Source organism: Lampris incognitus, chromosome 6 (assembly GCF_029633865.1).
Source record: "Lampris incognitus isolate fLamInc1 chromosome 6, fLamInc1.hap2, whole genome shotgun sequence".
NCBI classification, from domain to species: domain Eukaryota; kingdom Metazoa; phylum Chordata; class Actinopteri; order Lampriformes; family Lampridae; genus Lampris; species Lampris incognitus.
The window spans coordinates 65,343,922-65,362,916 of record NC_079216.1 but is presented as its reverse complement, the minus strand read 5'-3'; the positions used below and the strand labels follow the sequence as shown (position 1 = coordinate 65,362,916).

The 18,995-nt window shown below is 44.9% G+C and overlaps 1 protein-coding gene across 1 annotated transcript in view; it reads right to left on the bottom strand.

Annotated features, from left to right (window-relative positions):
* Window positions 1-10,635, bottom strand: part of pclob (piccolo presynaptic cytomatrix protein b) — a 90,123-nt gene extending 79,488 nt beyond the window's left edge. The window contains exons 1-3 of the mRNA XM_056282498.1: window positions 9,977-10,635; window positions 8,121-9,015; window positions 357-1,226 (exon numbers count right to left, since the gene is read on the bottom strand). Coding sequence (XP_056138473.1) covers window positions 357-1,226; window positions 8,121-9,015; window positions 9,977-10,635 — 2,424 coding nt within the window. The remainder of the gene's footprint in view (window positions 1-356; window positions 1,227-8,120; window positions 9,016-9,976) is intronic.
* Window positions 10,636-18,995: the final 8,360 nt, after the last annotated feature.

Below are 18,995 nucleotides of genomic sequence, written 5' to 3'. Positions count from 1 at the left end.
AAGAATGAGTGTCAAAATTAGTGTTTTCTCAACATATTTTTTAACAATGTGTGTGTGTGTGTGAGTTCGACACAAGTAATGCCTCTAGCTTTAATTTTATGTATGTATGTATGTATGTATGTATGTATGTATGTATGTATGTATGTATGTATGTATGTATGTATGTATGTATGTATGTATGTATGTATGTATGATTCACCAAAAAGTGATTGCATGAGAAAATACTGCCAAAAGAGAAAACATTATTCATGTAGTTTTTGGAAGTGCATATCAAGTATTTTAAAAGCAGTCTCATCATCAAAAGAAAGAAATATGAAAACAATGGCACATAAGCATTTGTCATCTTCTTATCTTACCCCTGCTACATTTGGCATTGGGTTGAATCCACATTGGTTACAGACAGCATTCTTGCATTCAGTGCAGGTGCTGTAGTTGGGAGGATCCTTGGAGCCCATGTTGAGCCCCGCCTTGCAGAGGGGACAGGTGGACTGACCTACTTTGGAGGCAGCTTTGGAGGCTGCCTCTGCTTTTGGAGGCTCTGATAGGGCTTTGTCCACTTTGGCCTGTACTGATGGAGGTCTCTTGTCCTGCTGGCATTGTTCTGGTTTCTTCTCCTGATCTGGTTTCTGAGTAGCAGGAACTTTAGTCTCCTTTGCAGCAGGTATCTTAGGAGAGACTGGTGGTGTGGTTTTATGCTCATCCTGAACAGCTGATGTTATCAAAGTAGATGCAGAGCTGAAGATGGATGAACCAAAGCCAAACATCTTCCCAGTCACTGAATCTGCAGACTTTGCAGCTTCATGCTGTGTTTTAGGACTTCCAAAGCCAAAGAAACCTCCTGACTCCTGCTGTGTAGCTGGTTTGGTATTACTTTGCTTTTGCCCAGTCTGACTTGTCTGTTGTGGTGGTTTCTGAGGACCTGATAACTTCCGGCTCTCCTGTGGCGTTTTATGACCAGGAGTTGGGCTAGCCTGTTTTTGACCTTCTTGTCCTTTTGCAGTCACAGCATTGGCTGGCGGTTTTCTCTGTGGTGAACCAGGTGGTTTAGTCCCCTGTGGTGGTACAGGAGTGGTCTTTGTTGATGATGGGTTGGTGGAAGTAGTGTCTTTTTTATTTGCCAAGACTTTGTTTGGTGAAGCCTCAAGTTTCATCATTGTCGGTTCTGGGGGCTCCACCCCTCCAGCAGCACGTTTCACTTGGCAGTTTAGACAAAGCCATTCCTTTCCCTTCAAAAAGAGAGATGAAATGAAAAAAGATAAAGACAAACTATTACCGTTTGTAATACACTGAAGGCTATATAGCTTGCAATTAACACCTGCCTACCTGCCAAATGCAGGTAAAAATTAACTGAGGAGGTTAACACTGTCAAATTACTAGTCGACCAGTGTTCATGGGCTCTACTTTAGATCAACCAAGGGCAAGACTGTCTCTGAGTGTGAGTGACCACTATTGTTCTCTCATACTGACACATGCGTAACACACACTAGACAACATCTCAAATCCTACACAGTACTGAAATGCTGGAGACCACACATATAAAGACACATTTCACCAAATGTTGGTCTTTCTCTCTTGGAATGCACACATTCCAAGTTGCTGACTTCGTAGTAGTATCGCTCACTTGTGGCAACAGCATGAATGTCTTTTTAATGTTTCCTGCAAGGCCTTACGGAACAGACAAGGGAAGGATTTGGATAAAAATAGCTACGGCTCTGTACTTACCAGGTGAGCAATATTGCTAGTTGCCCAGCAAGCTGCAAAAGGTGTGTGTGAATGTGGGGTAATAAAATCAAACATTTAATAAAGTTAATTTAATAAAAGGGGCTGCAGGCCATCCCACTGTCCCACTTGCCATCTCAGGCGCACAGCATCCACTCATGTTCCAGGGGTCCAGGGATTTAATTTAATAAATTTAATAAAATAAAATATTTTTTAAATTAATTTAATTTAATAAACTCATTTAATTTAATTTATAATAATTTAATTAATATATAAAATTAATAACAATTTAATTTAAATGCCATTTAATAAATTTCACTTAATAACTTTCAATAAAATCAAACAAAAAATAAAAATAAAAATAATAAAATAAAACCGTTGAAATAAAACAGTTGTGAGAGTTGGGGGGGTCTGACTGATTGTTAATAATTGTTAAGAGTGTGATGTCCTATTTTACACTAGTTGTCTAGTGAAAGACAAAAACAAATATGTGAAATCTGTCCTCATGTGTGGTCTTCAACGTTTTCTATATTGGTCTGAATTTGAAAAAAAAAATTAATACACAAATAGTAACCTGCTTCTCTCTCCCTCTCTCCCTCTCGCTCTCTCTCTGGTTTTATACAGATTTATTATATGTGTTATTTTTTACTAATAAATATGTTGAAGTGGATGTGGTGACTCATAATTTGGTTTATTTCAAGAAAACAGTTTTTGCTAGTGAAATTCTTTTTTTTGGGGGGGGGGGAATTTCCCCCCCTTTTTGACCCCAATTGTATTTGGCCAATTACCCTATTTTCTGAGCCGTCCCGGTCTCTGCTCCACCCCCTCTGCAATCCAGGGAGGGCTGCAGACTACCACATGCCTCCTCCGATACATGTGGAGCTGCCAGCCGCTTCTTTTCACCTGACAGTGGGCAGTTTCACCGGGGGGACGTAGCGCGTGGGAGGATCACACTATTCCCCCAAGTTCCCCCTCCCTCTGAACAGGCGCCCCGACCGACCGGAGGAGGCGCTAGTGCAGCGGCCAGGGCACATACCCACATCCGGCTCCCCACCCACAGACACGGCCAATTGTGTCTGTTGGGACGCCCGACCAGGCCGGAGGTAACACGGGGATTTGAACCGGCGATCCCAGAGTTGGTAGGCAACAGAATAGACTGCTACCCGGACACCCTGCCAGTGGAAACTCTGAGTTGCTAGTGCTAGTAACTTTAAAATCTGGTAGCCATATTGGCTGGTGATCCAAAATGTACATTCCAAGCTCTAATGAGAGGGGGGGGAGAGAGCGAGAGAGACTCAGCTGTAGTGTCATAAAACAGTACATGACATTTCAACCAGAGGTGTCAGGTGTGACGTATAATGATGATTGGGTTCGCTGTTTTAATCTCACTGATGGTAAAATAAGATGAAAGAATGCTCCTTGATTAATAAATCAAAATTCTAGGATGGATGTTCTACCTAACAGTGATAAGTTGTACCAGAAAGGTCTCAGTGACAAATCACCTGCTTTGGTCCTAGTGCTTGACACTTTCCACTGATGATTATATGTCTGAATTTATTGACTGACTGATTAAACAACCACAATCCCAATTTAAATTCCTGCCAAAACCAATGATCTTAACCCTACAGCTTCGACTAGTAGTTTAATATCCATCCATCCATCCATTATCCAAATCGCTTATCCTTACCCAGGGTCACGGGGATGCTGGAGCCTATCCCAGCACGAGTTTAATATTTCACAAAATATTTTGAAGTTTCCGTTTTCCAATCGGTAATTTTAATCATCCATCTATCCATCATATAAGTCGCTTATCCCAATTGGGGTCACGGGATGCTGGAGCCTAACCCAGCAGTCATTGCGTGGCAGGTGGGGAAACACCCTGGACAGGCCACCAATCCATCACAGGGCCGACATTCACACCTAGGGACAATTTAGTTTGGCCAACTCACCTGACCTACATGTCTATGGACTGTGGGATGAAACCGGAGCAAACCCATGCAGACACTGGGAGAACATGCAAACTCCACACAGGACAACCCCCAAGGTTGGACTACCCCGAAGCTCAAACCCAGGACGTACTTGCTGTGTGCGACCGTGGTAACTACTGCGCCACCGTGCAGCCCTCAACAGAATTTAGTGTGGTTCAATTTTACGTGAACTTGTTTTTTTTTTTCAGTTTAAGACCAACACACATGGAAATACATTCCAGTGTTTTAGATGTTTGTTTACGACGAGTGGAAAAGTAGTTAAATAAACTGGTTAGTTTAACCTTGTTAGCGCAAAAATTAAACATGTCGAGCCCTTACTAGTTAAGCTGTTACCGTTATGTACAGAGTGTTGCTTTACTTCCTTATCACCTAGAAATTATATCCACTAATCAAACCTAAGCTTTTCTCTGGACAGTCTTAGCAAAGAACCTTTGGCCCAAATATGGCTCACATCTGCAGTTATCTTACAGCCCACATTTGGCCTTGAATGACAGCATTGACTCAAGGGTGAGTGGGCTGCCTCAACTCAGCCACACTTGCACCACTTTTGGGCCACATCTGGCCCACATAATATGTGCTGTAACCCAAGTCAAGCCCGGTTCATTACATTTGGGCCACGTCTGGCCCACACAACAGTTGCCAGTGCCGTAACTGAGCCGTAAATACTAAAAGTGCCTCAGATTAGGCCCAAATGTGTCTGCTATCTAGGAACCGTCTCTCCGGCGACAGGTACTTCGGGGTTTGGCATCCTGTTAGCATATTGGCTAATACCGCAGGGCGCCTGAGTGGTAAATGAGGACTTTTTTACCGCTAGGATGAATTGTACCTCCACACACACTCCCTGAAAAAGATTTGTCTATGATAGTAATCAATATTAATGAAGGAGGTTCAGCATTTTACTCACTTGAAATTCATTTAAGTGAGTGAGTAAATAGTCAATCATTAAATTTGAAAAATTGTTGAAAAATTGTTAGGTCTCTGAAGCCAAAATATTGTATACAATAAAACATTCTTCTTTATTAAATAAAGTTTGTTTCATTATTAACCATTGGTCTCTATGGAGCAAAACTTACGATTTAATTTCTTGGGACACATTTTTAAGATTTGAATGAATACCACTAACATGTGCGCACACTCAACGACACCCCTGCAGATTTCATTGGAGGAGCTCCCATCCACATATTAGCAGGAGTAAATTGCACTCATGCATTAGCTTCAGCAGAACACGGTAGCATCCCCAGATCAAGTAGCCTCGGTCTGTCCTTGGCAGAAGTAGCCAGCTAACACTGTGCATTGAATTACAGAGTCAAATGTCAAGCCCTTTGTGTTGTAGATAACCTAGAAGTTGTTGTGTCAATTTGGGACACCAACCAGTGCGGTGTCCCCAACAAGACAATTCCCCTGATAGATATGTGAAATTCCCACTTGAAGAGCTGTGTGCATGCACTGAAGAGCAACTCTGCTGTTCTCTGTCAATGCTATAACAGCATCATAGCTAGTGCAATGTCCACGGATGAGTAGACTTTCTAGCCCTTGGCTAACGAGTCAGACCTTTTAGTTGACTGGTTAGTGCAGTAGCCCGTGGTGTGGGGGATCTGGGTTCAGTTCCTGGCTGTGGCGGATTCCCAGCTGCCTCCTGAATTCACTACGCTATATAATATTTTATATATATATATATATATATATATATATATATATATATATATATGTGTGTGTGTGTGTGTGTGTGTGTGTGTGTGTGTGTGTGTATATATATATATATATATAGACAGCTGATGATTGCTTATGGCATGAAACAGACTTGTACTGTCTCATAAAGAATTTACTTGAATCACTGGATTTTATATATATATATAAAATCCATAATCCAGTTACTCAGGTAAATTCTTGACTAACTGGACTAACAAGTAAAATAAAACTACAACAAAAACTATCAACTTTTTCCACTGCATCATTGCCTCGACTATTTCACCGGAGTAAACGATTAAACACAAAGTTACAGATAGATTTAAAGTCTAAGGGTAGAAAGAGATTTTCTGTCAATGTCAATTTAAACAATTACTACACAATTACTTTTCCAAAGTGCACTCTGTACAGTGCAGATTTCCGCCAGGCGGAATCGCCCCTTCTTCGGTGGTCAAACTTGGCGACAGAAAAAAATAAACACACACACACACGGACAGAAAAAAAAAGCGTTTTTCCTGCCATTAAAAGCTTTCGCGCAGCGCTGATATGGAAAAAAAGTTAATATTCAGCGCTCAAGTTAAGAAATCCAACTAATAAAAACGTTTTGCCTGTCAGTCTGTGGATGTGCAGCCTCCAAGGCGGACCCTTGCACGAAAGCAACAAAGTCTGGCATGACATGACACAGATCAGGCTATCGTAATTTTAAAGCCCTTATTAAGAGACTTCCGATGCGTTTAACCATCGAAAATGAATCAAAGCAAATGGCTGCTCTGCTGACTGACCTTAATTCAGAAAACACTGGTAAGAAAACATAGCTCAGCCATGTCTGAGCTATATGTTTTCCCGTGCATGGGAAATGTGTTATTGTAGCTACTGAGATGAGTTCCAGCTGTGACTGTGATTAATCCTACTCTTCAAATTGTATTTTTATAGAGGAGTTATAACACTGGCAACTATGGCACTTCCGCGTGGCGGCGAGGTGAATAAGGTGAATTTTGGTTCATCCGGTGTTCCTGGATCAGCAGTGAATGAGTTGCTGGCTTACAAAATTAGATCGACTCTCGTTTACTTTCAAGACTCGTACCAGATACATAATGTTTTGGTTTTGACACTATGGCCGCCCGATCTGGCTCAACCATAGATCTGAGTCACGCATGCGCACATTTGACTCAGCCGGCAGCGGTGGAAAGCAGCATTGGTCAAGCCAGCTAGAGAGCAGTAATGTGCAGTGAGGTCCATGGCTGGGTAGGCAGTGAACTATATTTATTTGTGCCAGAGAGAGGCACAAGCAGACTCTGCCTCAGCAGCCTGCATTCACGAATGCTAGCTTTGGGAGCAAGCCATCCTGAATAGGGCATGCCTTTTATTGATAAAACAAGTTTTACATGATTTTTTTTTAATTCTTTTTAACAACAATCTTAACAAATTAAAGTAAAAAAGATTTGGTAAATATCATGATATTTCAAGTTTTTTTCTTATTAGCCTGGGTGAGGCACTGCCTCCCCTGACTGCACATCACTGCTAGAGAGTGAATGAGGAGAGGGAGCATTGATGGTGAGAACAAACATTTTTTGATGGTTTTTAATCATTGCAACCAAGAGATGTTCTCATGGTTGTGGTGATTAGTTTTGGGCTGATACTTCCCGTAGTCTGCAAGATTAGCTGCGGACAGGCGCGCGCGCGCACACGCACGCACACACACGCACACACAAACATAATTCCCCCTCCAGGCTACCACCTGACGGAGATCTCTGCCATGAGCAGCAACAGAAAATGGAATTCTATCTTGGTAAGCCACTCAGGTACTATGCTAGACAAATTGGGTTTGTCGCTCATAACAATGGGCCTCATTCATCAATCGTTCATTACGTACAAATTTGTTTGCACACACCCACGGAACTTTTATAGCTCTCAAGATTGTCAGACAATAAGATGCAAAGCCTGATGGTTATTTGTAATTCCTTCCCCCTAGCATCTATTATCTACCTCTTGCAATGAGTAATCACTCAGACTTGCGAAGACATCAGTGTTCAGGGGTTACCCAGGTTCCACACTGGTCTCTGAGACAAACTTCAGGGCTAAAAAATTCAACAGGTGTGCAAGAACACATTTGTATGTACGAAAGAACAATTGATGAATGAGGCTCAATGAACTTAAAAACTACTCGAGCAACTACTCTGCACATTCACCAGGGATTTAGCAGCTCCACATACCTAAGTGTCGAAGTACCATCAGCATTTACATCTCACCAATAGCCACAGTAAGATAACGAGGCAGTAACTCCGTAATAAAAAAGATGGAGCGACATGACTGATTACCCATAAGCAATTTGTTACGTCAGGAAATGGGCACCATTTACTTCCCGAATTAAAGAAGCATTTTATCAGGTTGCATTATCAAATTGCGCTGTTTACTATTAAAATAATTACTGCTCATCAGAATGGGTGTTTGATGATATGGATTTGCAGGCTTAAGTGAGATTCATATGTGTAAAATTGTACAAAACTATAGATAGATAAACAATACAATGTATGTCTGGGAATTTCTGGCAGTTGTAACCTCAAAGATAATGCCAAGGGAATCGAGAAGATGAGGCTTGTTGCTATCATTACTGCGATCATTTTCAGGCCAATCAAATGTGGTGATTGGACTCTTGATTAATTCATTGTGCAATGTAAAAACAGGTGTGATTCACATCAATTAAACATACTTTAGATTATGTCTTACCCCCAAAACATTTGGCATTGGGTTAAATCCACACTGGTTACAGACAGCATTCTTGCATTCGGTGCAGGTGCTGTAGTTGGGAGGATCCTTGGAGCCCATGTTGAGTTCCACCTTACAGAGGGGACAGGTGGAGTGGCCCACTTTGGGAGGAGCTTTGGAGGCTGCTGCTGCTTTTGGAGGCTCTGATGGAGCTTTGTCCACCTTGGCCTGTGCTGATGGAGGAGCCTTGGTCTGCTGGGGTTCTGTTTTTTTCTCCTGATCTGGTTTAAGGGCAGCAGGTGGTTTGTGCTCCTTTGTAGCAGGCATCTTGGGAGAAACTGGTGGTGTTGTTTTTGGCTCATCCTGGACAGCTGATGTTATCAAAGTAGATGCAGAGCTGAAGATGGAAGAACCAAAGCCAAACATCTTCCCGGTCACTGACTCTGCAGGCTTTGCAGCATCATGCTGTGTTTTAGGACTTCCAAAGCCAAAGAAACCTCCTGGTTCCTGCTGCGTTGCTTGGGTATTATTACTCTGCTTTTGCCCAGTCTGACCCATCTGATTTGGTGGTTTCTGAGGACCAGACGTTTTCTGGTTTTCCTGCGAAGCTTTCCGAATAGGAGCTGGACTGGCTTGTTTCTGTCTGTCTGGTCCTTTAGCAGTGTCGGCCTTTGCTTGCTGTGCTGCTGATATGGATGGTTTCCTTTGGGGGGAGCCTGATGTGGGGGTCTCATGTTTGGAGGAGGAAGCAGGGGTTGGTGTCTGCTTTTGGGCAGTAAAAACTTTGTTGGGTGAGGGCTGGTGTTTTGTCGGTGGAGGTCCTGCTGATTCAGATGCGTCGAGGGCTCTCTGCATCTGGCAGGTCAGACAAAGCCACTCTTTCCCCTGTGCAAAGATAAATATTAGCTTTACCGTCCTGAAATAATAACGATAAGATCCATTGTACTCATGAGGTTTACATTCTGACAAGTTAGGATAACCTCAAATAATTTGAACAGTAGTTCAGAGCAGGCGTGTGACGTTTACACGTGTACACGCTCATAAAGGGTAAAATGTTAACAAAAAAATTAATAATTGATAAGCGTTTGTCTTTTGTTTTTATTCTAGCCTGAACCACAAGCTCAGCTAAAAGTAACGTTCACTCACTCACACACACACACACAAAAAAAAAAAAAGGATTTGAAAAAAAATAAAACTTTCAAATTTAAGATATCTCTTCTCCTATGTTGAACTGGAAATATGCAACTTTTGCCTCAAATGTGCATTTAAATTGTATGTTTAAGGTGTTTTATTTATCTTTATCGAGGCTGTAGGGTTTAAATATAGACTATAAATGGATGTATGTTGTCCCAAAAAAAACATCCTCCCTTGCAGGACCTCTTTTTCTCTTTAACTGTTAAATATTATGTTATAGGACAAAGAAAAACATCTCTATTTAAAAAAACTAGTCATACTTAAGTATTTATCAAGTACCAGTCCGCCACTAAATAAGATTACTCTGTAAGACTGACTGCTGAGTGGTGACCAAGAGTCAACACACTGACCATTTAAATCAGTCTTTGAAAAGGCGACAGAACAATCAATTATTAATGAGCTGAAAGCAAATAAGTCACGGTCAGAGATCAAATGAAATCATAGCATTCAGTAACGTGTAATGACATTCACAATTCTTTAAATATTTAAGGTGATATAATGAAGATGAACATAGCCATCTGATACAGAGTAGAAAACAAAATAGACTAACGAAAGCATCTACTTACTGCAGAGTCTGGTGGACTGAAGCCACACAAGCTGCACACTTCAGTGCTACACTGTGTGCAGGTATTATGGTTTGGTGGCTCCTTGGTATGCATATTAAGTTCTGTGGTTTTGCACACTGGGCAAAGGGACTTGACCCCTGCTCTCGACTGAGACCCAGCTCGACTTCTTTCCTGTGATGTAGGTCCTGCCTGGGTCTTGGTAGCTGGGCCCAGTCCCTTGGGACCCTGCTGCTGAGGCCCGGTTTTACAAGTGGACTGTTGCTGGGATGTAGTCCGAGGGGAGCCCTGTGTTTGTTGTCCAGCTTTAGCTGGACCTTGCTGTTGCACTCCAGCCTTCTGTCCAACTTTAGGTGACCCTTGTTGTTGAGGGCCAGATTGTTGCGGCCCAATCTTAGCAGATCCTTGTTGTGGCCCAGCCTTGGGAGGATTTTTTTGTTGTGATCCCTTTGGAGTTTCCTGCTGAGCTCCAACTTCTGGTAAACTTTGCTGCTGTGGTCCACCTTTAGGCTGGCTGTCAGGCTGTGGCCTGGCCTTTGGAGAAGCTTGTTGCCCACCTGGCTTGAGTGGGGGCCCTGCCTGTCCATTACCCTGCATCTGGGAGCCTCCTTGTTTAAGTGGACCTTGGCTCTGCTGCTTGGGGGTAGTCTGGCCTGATTTCTGAGGCCCCTGGGGGCTGGGCTGCGAGCCTTTGACAGCGCCTGCTCCTGGTTGCTGTGCTCCAGATGGTTTAGCCCCCTGTTGGGGAGATACTTTCTGTTTTTGATCTCTCTCACCATCTTCCCCAAACAAGCTGAACTTATTCACAGCAGAAGATACAGCACTGAGGGGGTTGGCCCCACTAAGGAAATTAGAGGAAAACATATTGGGGTCCTCTTCGTCCTCTTCCTCCTCACTGGAGCTGGAATCTACAGGACTGTCAGAGTCAGAGCAGGAGCTATCTCCTCTCTGTTCTGGCTCTCCTGCAGAGGCCTGAGGGGGGGCTGAGGTTGGAGCTGAGGACAGAACATCTACAGCCCCGCTGCTGCTGCTGCTGCTGCTGCTGCTGCTGCCGCCGCCGCTGCCGCTGCTCCCTGGACTCTCCTCTGGTTCAGCATCTACATCAGACTTCCTACAAGCATTCGAGACAGAAGAGAGAGAGAGAAAAATAGGAAGATAGAGAGAAAAGTAGAATGTGGAGCTGGGGAGGAAGGTAGTTTGACATGACAGACAATATAAGATGGGGAAAAAGGAGGAGTGAGACCATGGGGATTTCTGAATTAAAATTTTATGATATTTGGACTCAGTATATTTTCCCAGGCTGACATCGGTGAACAGGTGATTTAAACTGTAATGGTGGATTTCCTTTTCTTTCCCATTCATCATGAAACAGAGATTGAATTAGGTCTGCTGTAAGTATCTTACAAATTATACATTTCCTGACATTTTGTGGAGTGGTATTATTAATTCACACTTTAAGCATCGGTGTAATACATAGTACCATATGGTTAAACTTGTCTCTCACTTAAAATTGTTAAGTTTGCACTGTGTGTCACATCGGTGCACTTAAAACCAAAAATATAATTGCAAGTTTGGCTGCAACACATTTCCCCCCCAACTAAAACGATGACCATGTTACCCTCAGTTGTTGTTGCCTCTGTTTGGACGCAACCATTAATGGTTCAGTTTTACTCTGCACTGGCTGCTGCTTTCAGCACCATGGACAGGACCACAGCAGTCTACAGTCTCACACCACCGGGACGCAACGCAGGCAAATGCCCAACACCGGGGCAGATAGTGCTCCCTGAACAGAGTGGGCTATTACATAATCAGTTCAATTTATCACTCAAGACGGTAAAGCTTGTTCAGATTTTGCCCATGGCATATTTTGGTAACACTTCATAATAACTACACACTATGAAGCATTAGTTAAGTATTAGTAACTACTGCATTTATCATTTGTAAAGCAAGACATGCACCAATGGTTAGTGTGTTAATAGATATTTTACAAATACTTATTAATACTGCAATTCATGATTAATTCAGGTAGTTACTAGTTGTTAATTATCTTGTATGAGCTCAACTAAAGTGAGGACTATCTATGCCTTACAAAGCATTTACAAATGAGACTGAAGGCCAGCAGCACCTTGAGACTCACAAGATCCTTTAGAAAGTGTAAGTATACATGATTAACAAACTATTTACATGCACATTTGTGCATGAATTAATCACGAATTGCAGCATTAATAAGTATTTATAAAACATCTATCAACACGCTACCCACTGGTGCATGCCTTACTTTCCAAAAGCTTTACAGATGATGAATTCATTAGTTACTAATACTTAACTAACGCTTCATTCGTGTAGTTCTTATGAAGTCTTCCCCATATTTTTGCAGTGACGGTGCCTCGACGACGGAGGAAATCCCTCGTCTTGCTCCGCAAAGCCGCTCTGGTAATTACCTCAGCGTTGCAAAAGTTAAAGTCGATGAAGGAGAGATGTCATAAAAAGCGTGCGTTTTATTAATGACTATTATTACAAACAAGCAAGTAAGCAAAGCAAAGAGCCGGTCTAGGCTCATTGGAGAATCCTTAGGCACATCCGGGTGGGGGGGGGGGGTGGCATCAGATAACGCACGAGGAGTGAATGCTAATGTTTTCCAATCAAAAACCCACTACAGTTTAATCACTTATAACTTAAGCAGGTCAATACTGACGAGTGATCAGCAATAATCTCAGCACGCACATCCGCACTGGATGTAGATATATACATATACATTTCAACATATAGACATTTGGCCAGTCAGGGTGACTGGGGGTGGTCACTATAGGCTGATGATATAACCTCATAATCTAGTCGCGATTTTTGTCAAGGAAAGCGGCGAACGACCTCACAATTACACATGTCTCAGAGCGCCCGGGCGGCGTAGCGTTGCCTACCAACACGGGGGGGGGGGGGTCGGCGGTTCGAATCCCCGTGCTACCCCCGGCTTGGTCGGGCTTCTCCACAGACACAACTGGCCGTGTCTGCGGGGTGGGGAGTCGGATGTGGAGAGTAGGGTAATTGGCCAAGTACAATTGGGGAGAGGGGGGAGGGCAGGGGAGGGGGGGGGACACTACACATATCGGTCCGCAGAGGAGGACGAAGTGATGATCCGTTTCCCAATGCACGGATAAATCGTGAAGTTGAGACGTAAAACGAACGCGGCCAGGGGATGCCCTTGACGAGCAGGCTGATCTGACTTGGGAATAAACTGGTCCGCGTTCTCCATAACTGTCCCGAATAGCCTAAAACCAACCAAATCGCTGCGGACACCGAGCGAAGCCCCGTCATAGGTGCACCCCACCCCCGCACCCCCCCAACTCTGTAATCCGCTCCGTGTCGCCGATCCTTCTCCTCCCACCCCTCAGCCGCGCATCCTTCACCCTCCGCGGTCACAATGTCAAACGGCGATGGCAGCCATCGTTCCAGACACACTCGAATCGAGCATTACCTTCTGGCACGCCGTCGCCAGGAAACGGTTCCCCCATCTTCGCCCCGACACCGCTCGGATTCTCTCCCCCCGTTCGTCTCTCGTATCCGATCGCCGCGGGATGGAGGGCACAGGGCAGCATCCACTCCGCCTCCCGCGCCGCCGCGCATGCGCCACATGTGACAGGCGATCACAAATATATCATGCGCGGAAATTGAAATTAAAGGGACAGGACGATTTATTTCCAACAACCAGCTGCGAGACCCAACCCCCCCCCTCCCCCTCGATATTTCCCCGAATGTTGACTCGCGTGTAACGTCAGTTTTTTTTTAGGGCAGTTTTGGTGAGCAATAACTGCCGGAAATGGTTTTATTTCAATGTGGCACCGGACATATCTTAGCTGCTTTACTGGACGCTGTGCTGGTCTATACTGACGTTTGCGTTATGCCACAACACTGTGGACTGAACGTCCGTAGAGAGGTGCAAGAGTGGCATCTCAAATAGGCAACTTCCACTGCTTATTTCACCCTAATGTACACACATTCTCCAGTAGCACTAGTACTAGTCGTACTGGTAGTATTGGTAGCAGTAGTAGATACATTGTGTGTGCGTGTCTGTGTGTGTCTGTCTCTCCCTCTGTGTGTGTGTCTGTCTCTCCCTCTGTCTGTGTGTGTCTCTCCCTCTGTCTGTGTCTCCCTCTGTGTGTGTGTCTCTCCCTCTGTCTGTGTGTGTCTCTCCCTCTGTGTGTGTGTGTGTCTCTCCCTCTGTGTGTGTGTGCGTCTCCCTCTGTCTGTGCGTGTCTGTGTCTCTCCCTCTGTGTGTGTGTCTGTCTCTCCCTCTGTCTGTCTGTCTCTCCCTCTGTCTGTGTCTCCCTCTGTGTGTGTGTCTCTCCCTCTGTCTGTGTGTGTCTCTCCCTCTGTGTGTGTGTCTGTCTCTCCCTCTGTGTGTGTGTCTGTCTCTCCCTCTGTGTGTGTGTGCGTCTCCCTCTGTCTGTGCGTGTCTGTGTCTCTCCCTCTGTGTGTGTGTCTGTCTCTCCCTCTGTCTGTCTGTCTCTCCCTCTGTCTGTGTCTCCCTCTGTGTGTGTGTCTCTCCCTCTGTCTGTGTGTGTCTCTCCCTCTGTGTGTGTGTGTGTCTCTCGCTCTGTGTGTGTGTCTCTCTCCCTCTGTCTGTGTGTCTGTCTCTCCCTCTGTCTGTGTGTGTGTCTCTCACTCTGTCTGTGTGTGTCTCTCTCCCTCTGTCTGTGTGTCTGTCTCTCCCTCTGTGTGTGTGTCTGTCTCTCCCTCTGTCTGTGTGTGTGTCTCTCCCTCTGTCTGTGTGTGTGTCTCTCCCTCTGTGTGTGTGTCTGTCTCTCGCTCTGTGTGTGTGTCTGTCTCTCCCTCTGTGTGTGTGTCTGTCTCTCCCTCTGTGTGTGTGTCTGTCTCTCCCTCTGTCTGTGTGTCTGTCTCTCGCTCTGTCTGTGTGTCTGTCTCTCCCTCTGTTTGTGTCTGTCTCTCGCTCTGTGTGTGTGTGTGTCTCTCCCTCTGTCTGTGTGTCTGTCTCTCCCTCTGTGTGTGTCTGTCTCTCCCTCTGTGTGTGTCTGTCTCTCCCTCTGTGTGTGTCTGTCTCTCCCTCTGTGTGTGTGTCTGTCTCTCGCTCTGTGTGTGTGCGTGTCTCTCTCTGTCTGTCTCTCTCTCTCTCACACACACACACAGACACAGACAGAGAGAGACACAGAGAGGGGGGGGAGCGCACACAGAGCGAGAGAGACACACAAACACACAGAGCAAGAGAGAGACACACAAACACACACACACACACACAGACACAGAGAGAGGGGGGGGAGCGCACACAGAGCGAGAGAGACACACAAACACACAGAGCAAGAGAGAGAGACACACACACACACACACAGCGAGAGAGACACACAAACACATACACACACGCACACACACACAGCACATGTGCAGCTGCATGTAGACGCAGGTTATCACTCAGCCTCAGCTGGTCATTAGTCCTCGGCGTCTGAGAGGATGTCCACATGATCTGTCTCAGGTGGTTGGCTAAAATAACACCGGCAGTCATCAGTCTCATCAAGCATTTCAAGCTCCCCCGATGGATCATCCACTTTTCAGATATAGGACGATGTCCATTACTCAGCAGCTGTCTTTCCGTGCTTTCCACAGCCATGTAAACCATGTGCGTGGGTTTACCGCAAAAAAGCAAGCAGTCCTAATCAGTATGCCAAACTAGTTTTAAGACAGCACACGTCAGCAATCAACACGTCTCTATGCCACCATCCATCCATCCATCCATCTATTATCCAAGCCGCTTATCCTGCTCAGGGTCGCAGGGATGCTGGAGCCTATCCCAGCAGTCATTGGGCGGCAGGCGGGGAGACACTCTGGACAGGCCGCCAGTCCATCACAGGGCCGACACATTCACACCTAGAGACAATTAAGTATGGCTGATTCACCTGACCTACATGTCTTTGGATTGTGGGAAGGTCCTGGGTTCGAACCCCGGGGTTGTCCAACCTTGGGGGTCGTCCGGGTCATCCTCTGTGTGGAATTTGCATGTTTTCCCCGTGTCTGCGTGGGTTTCCTCCGGATGCTCCAGCTTCCTCCCACAGTCCAAAGACATGCAGGTCTATGCCACCGACGATGTTATTATTATCATTTTCGTATTTACCTCTTTTTCATCTCAGCTTATTAATTTTAAAGCCAAATTCCATTTTCTCCATCATCAATCTCTGAGTGATCACTCAGATCACTTGCTGCTTCAGCCTCATGGAGCACGCTGGACCAGTCTGGCAGTTTGTGCTGACACAGTTGCAGCTTTGTATACTTTTAAGTTGAAATGTTCATGACTCAGCTGTCTCTATGAATACGGCTCGACATTTTTTTCCCTCCCCATTCAAGGCACCAGTCGGTAGGTCTGTTCCTGTTGTCTGGTTTCTTCCCTTTGGGCTCAGAGAGGGTGAGCAGGCTCTGCTGTGAGGCTCAGTTTAAATTGGTAGATTAAAGTTGTATGTGGTACACATGTAGTGGGACAGCATCCGCAGACCCAAAGCGCTGGAGACTCGACAGTCTGACAAGTGTGCGTTTTCTACCTCCTTCACTGGCCCTGTTGCTCTGGCACCTCTCCCCGAGGGGTTGCTTTACTGTGGGATGTGCGTGTTGTGCAGAAACAACTTAGGAAATCTTCTCAGCCAACGTCACAGTGATGAAAATCTGTTGCCGTCTTTCTCCCGTCGTACCGCTCCTCTGACCAGGGCCCATGCACGGCTTCTGAGAACACCTTTTGTGGTGTCTTGCAGGAAACAGACCATTTGTAAGCAACGGTTTCTCATTTGAGAAAAATTATGTATGTATTAGGCAGCACGGTGGCGCAGTGGTTAGCGTGGATGCCTCACAGCAAGAAGGTTTTGGGTTCGAGCCCCGGGGTAGTCCAACCTTGTGGGGGGGATCGTCCCGGGCCGTCCTCTATGTGGAGCTTGCATGTTCTCCCCGTGTCTGTGTGGGTTTCTCCGGGTGCTCCGGTTTCCCTCGCCATCAAAAAGACATGCATGTTAGGGTTAATACTCCTGTCTGTGCCCCTGACCAAGGCACGGCAAGACCAACTGGAGTCGGTCCCCGGGTGCTGCACAGCTGCTGCCCACTGCTCCTAGCTACACAGCAAGGATGGGTTACATGCACAGCACAATTTCCCTACACTGTAAAAAGGGATTTGATCAACAAGTTAATGTGACTTATTTTTATAATTTACTTCCCCTTCACATAATGAGTTATGAAATTCTAACTTCATTTTGTGTGTTTTCAGCAATTCAACTCAGGTATGTAGGTCAGTTTAGAGAAGTGCAAATTCCAGTGAGTCAACTAAACTCAACAGTGGGAATTAAGACGATCTCTGGGAAACTAACCGTGACCTCTGGTGTAGCGGCAATATCACTGCGCGGTGCAAATAGTCCTGGAAACTGGGTTCTTATCTAACAGTGTACTCATGACAAAGACATAAGGTTTTTACATGACTTAAACGGGCGCTCCACTTGATTTCAAGTTCCCAGAAACAGAAGAGTAGCAGCATCAAATGAGCAGATTGACGACAATGAAATGAGAGGCGGCGGATGACTACTTTCTGTCAGCTAGAGGAGATGAGACCTACCGGGTCAAGGACGTGTCTTGATTGGGGCGCGGAGGAGAGAACACGATAAGAGGCTGCGTTCATTAAACATTTATAACCAACGCAAATTGTACATTAGCTATAAAAGTATAAATTACTGTCACTGTACTTTCTAAAAGCCTTACAGTTTAAGACAGATTGTTAATGTGGGCAGTTGAGGTTAGCCTAACTGTGCTTTGTTAAGGCATACTTTTTACTGATATTAAGAAGAAGTATAAGTGGGTAGCTAGTATTCTTAGTTCTAGAGTTGTGAAAAATTATCTGTGTGTGGTAGCGTTCCTTTAGTTGTTTGTAACCGGGTTAGTGGTTTGTAGGACACTCAGTATGTCGATTGTCTGTAATTAGTCATGGTCCATGATTACGTGTGGGTGGCGCCCTTGTATCAGCAATAAGCCGTAGCCCAGAGTGTGTTGCTCGTTAGCTGCTGGAGAAAAATTGGGAGGATTTGGGAATGCTTAAGTTAATAATATAACCGCGTAGTTTTTTTTTCTTCTGTTAGGCAAAGTTATCCTCGTTGAGGTGTCTGTGTTCAGTCCGAGATTTACCTGTTGGTTTTAAACGGAGAGGGAGAAGGTGATTGGCGCCATATTGGCTCTGTCAATATGGCGCCAATCACCTTGCCCCGCTCGACCATGTACGTTTCTTTTGTCTTGTAGGACACAAATGACAGGAGAAGGACTGCTGCTCTGACTGGGTTGCCTCACTATATAACAGGTGAAAATCCATCAGATGTCATCAGGATGTGTGATGTAAGACCCACAATTTTTCTATGTTGGAAAACTGCAGATGTCTATATATATTTTACTTAATTTTTAAAAAATTTTTTTAGCTGTGCAAGTAGTGAATTTGGCAGGCATGTTTTTCCCCTCTGCATTACTAGAGAGACAGCATTTAAAGAGTGGAAATTCTGATAATGAATTAATGTTTGGAGTTACCAGGACTGATGCTGGTTCAGACTGGCAACAACTAATGGGGGTGTGACTTCACTGTATTTTTAGCACTGAATTTTGAGCTAGCATTGTAAAGCTTATGTACTTAAAGATGAAAAAAGTCACACACACTGTTGTCTGCTTTTCAAGGCTTATGCTGATACTCTGGATCAAGCCATGAAGGGGATGCAACTTGGCCTGCTGATAGGCTACAGAGCTTCAGAACGGGATGGGTGCTTTTCCATGTGAGATCTTCCAATTGGCAGTTGTGGTCGAGGAGAGCATTGTCCTTCACAGCATTAAAGATGTAGCATGCGGCTTTGCCATGCTTATGGGTGTCATCTATTGTGTCAATCTTGAGTATCCGGGAGCAATGAAGTACACCTTCGAGTTTCGTCAAAGAGTGGTCATGAAGCTAACACCAGACAGAGCCTCTGCCCGAGTACACGGACTAAGAAACAGAATCCTGAGGCACGATCTGTGACTTTTGTCCTCTTTTCTCCTTTCCATCAGTCTCCCAGAATTTAAAGCAGTTCAGTTTTGATATTACCCCACTTTGTTTTGTTGGACTCACTGTAAGAGCCGATGATCTTGACTGTCC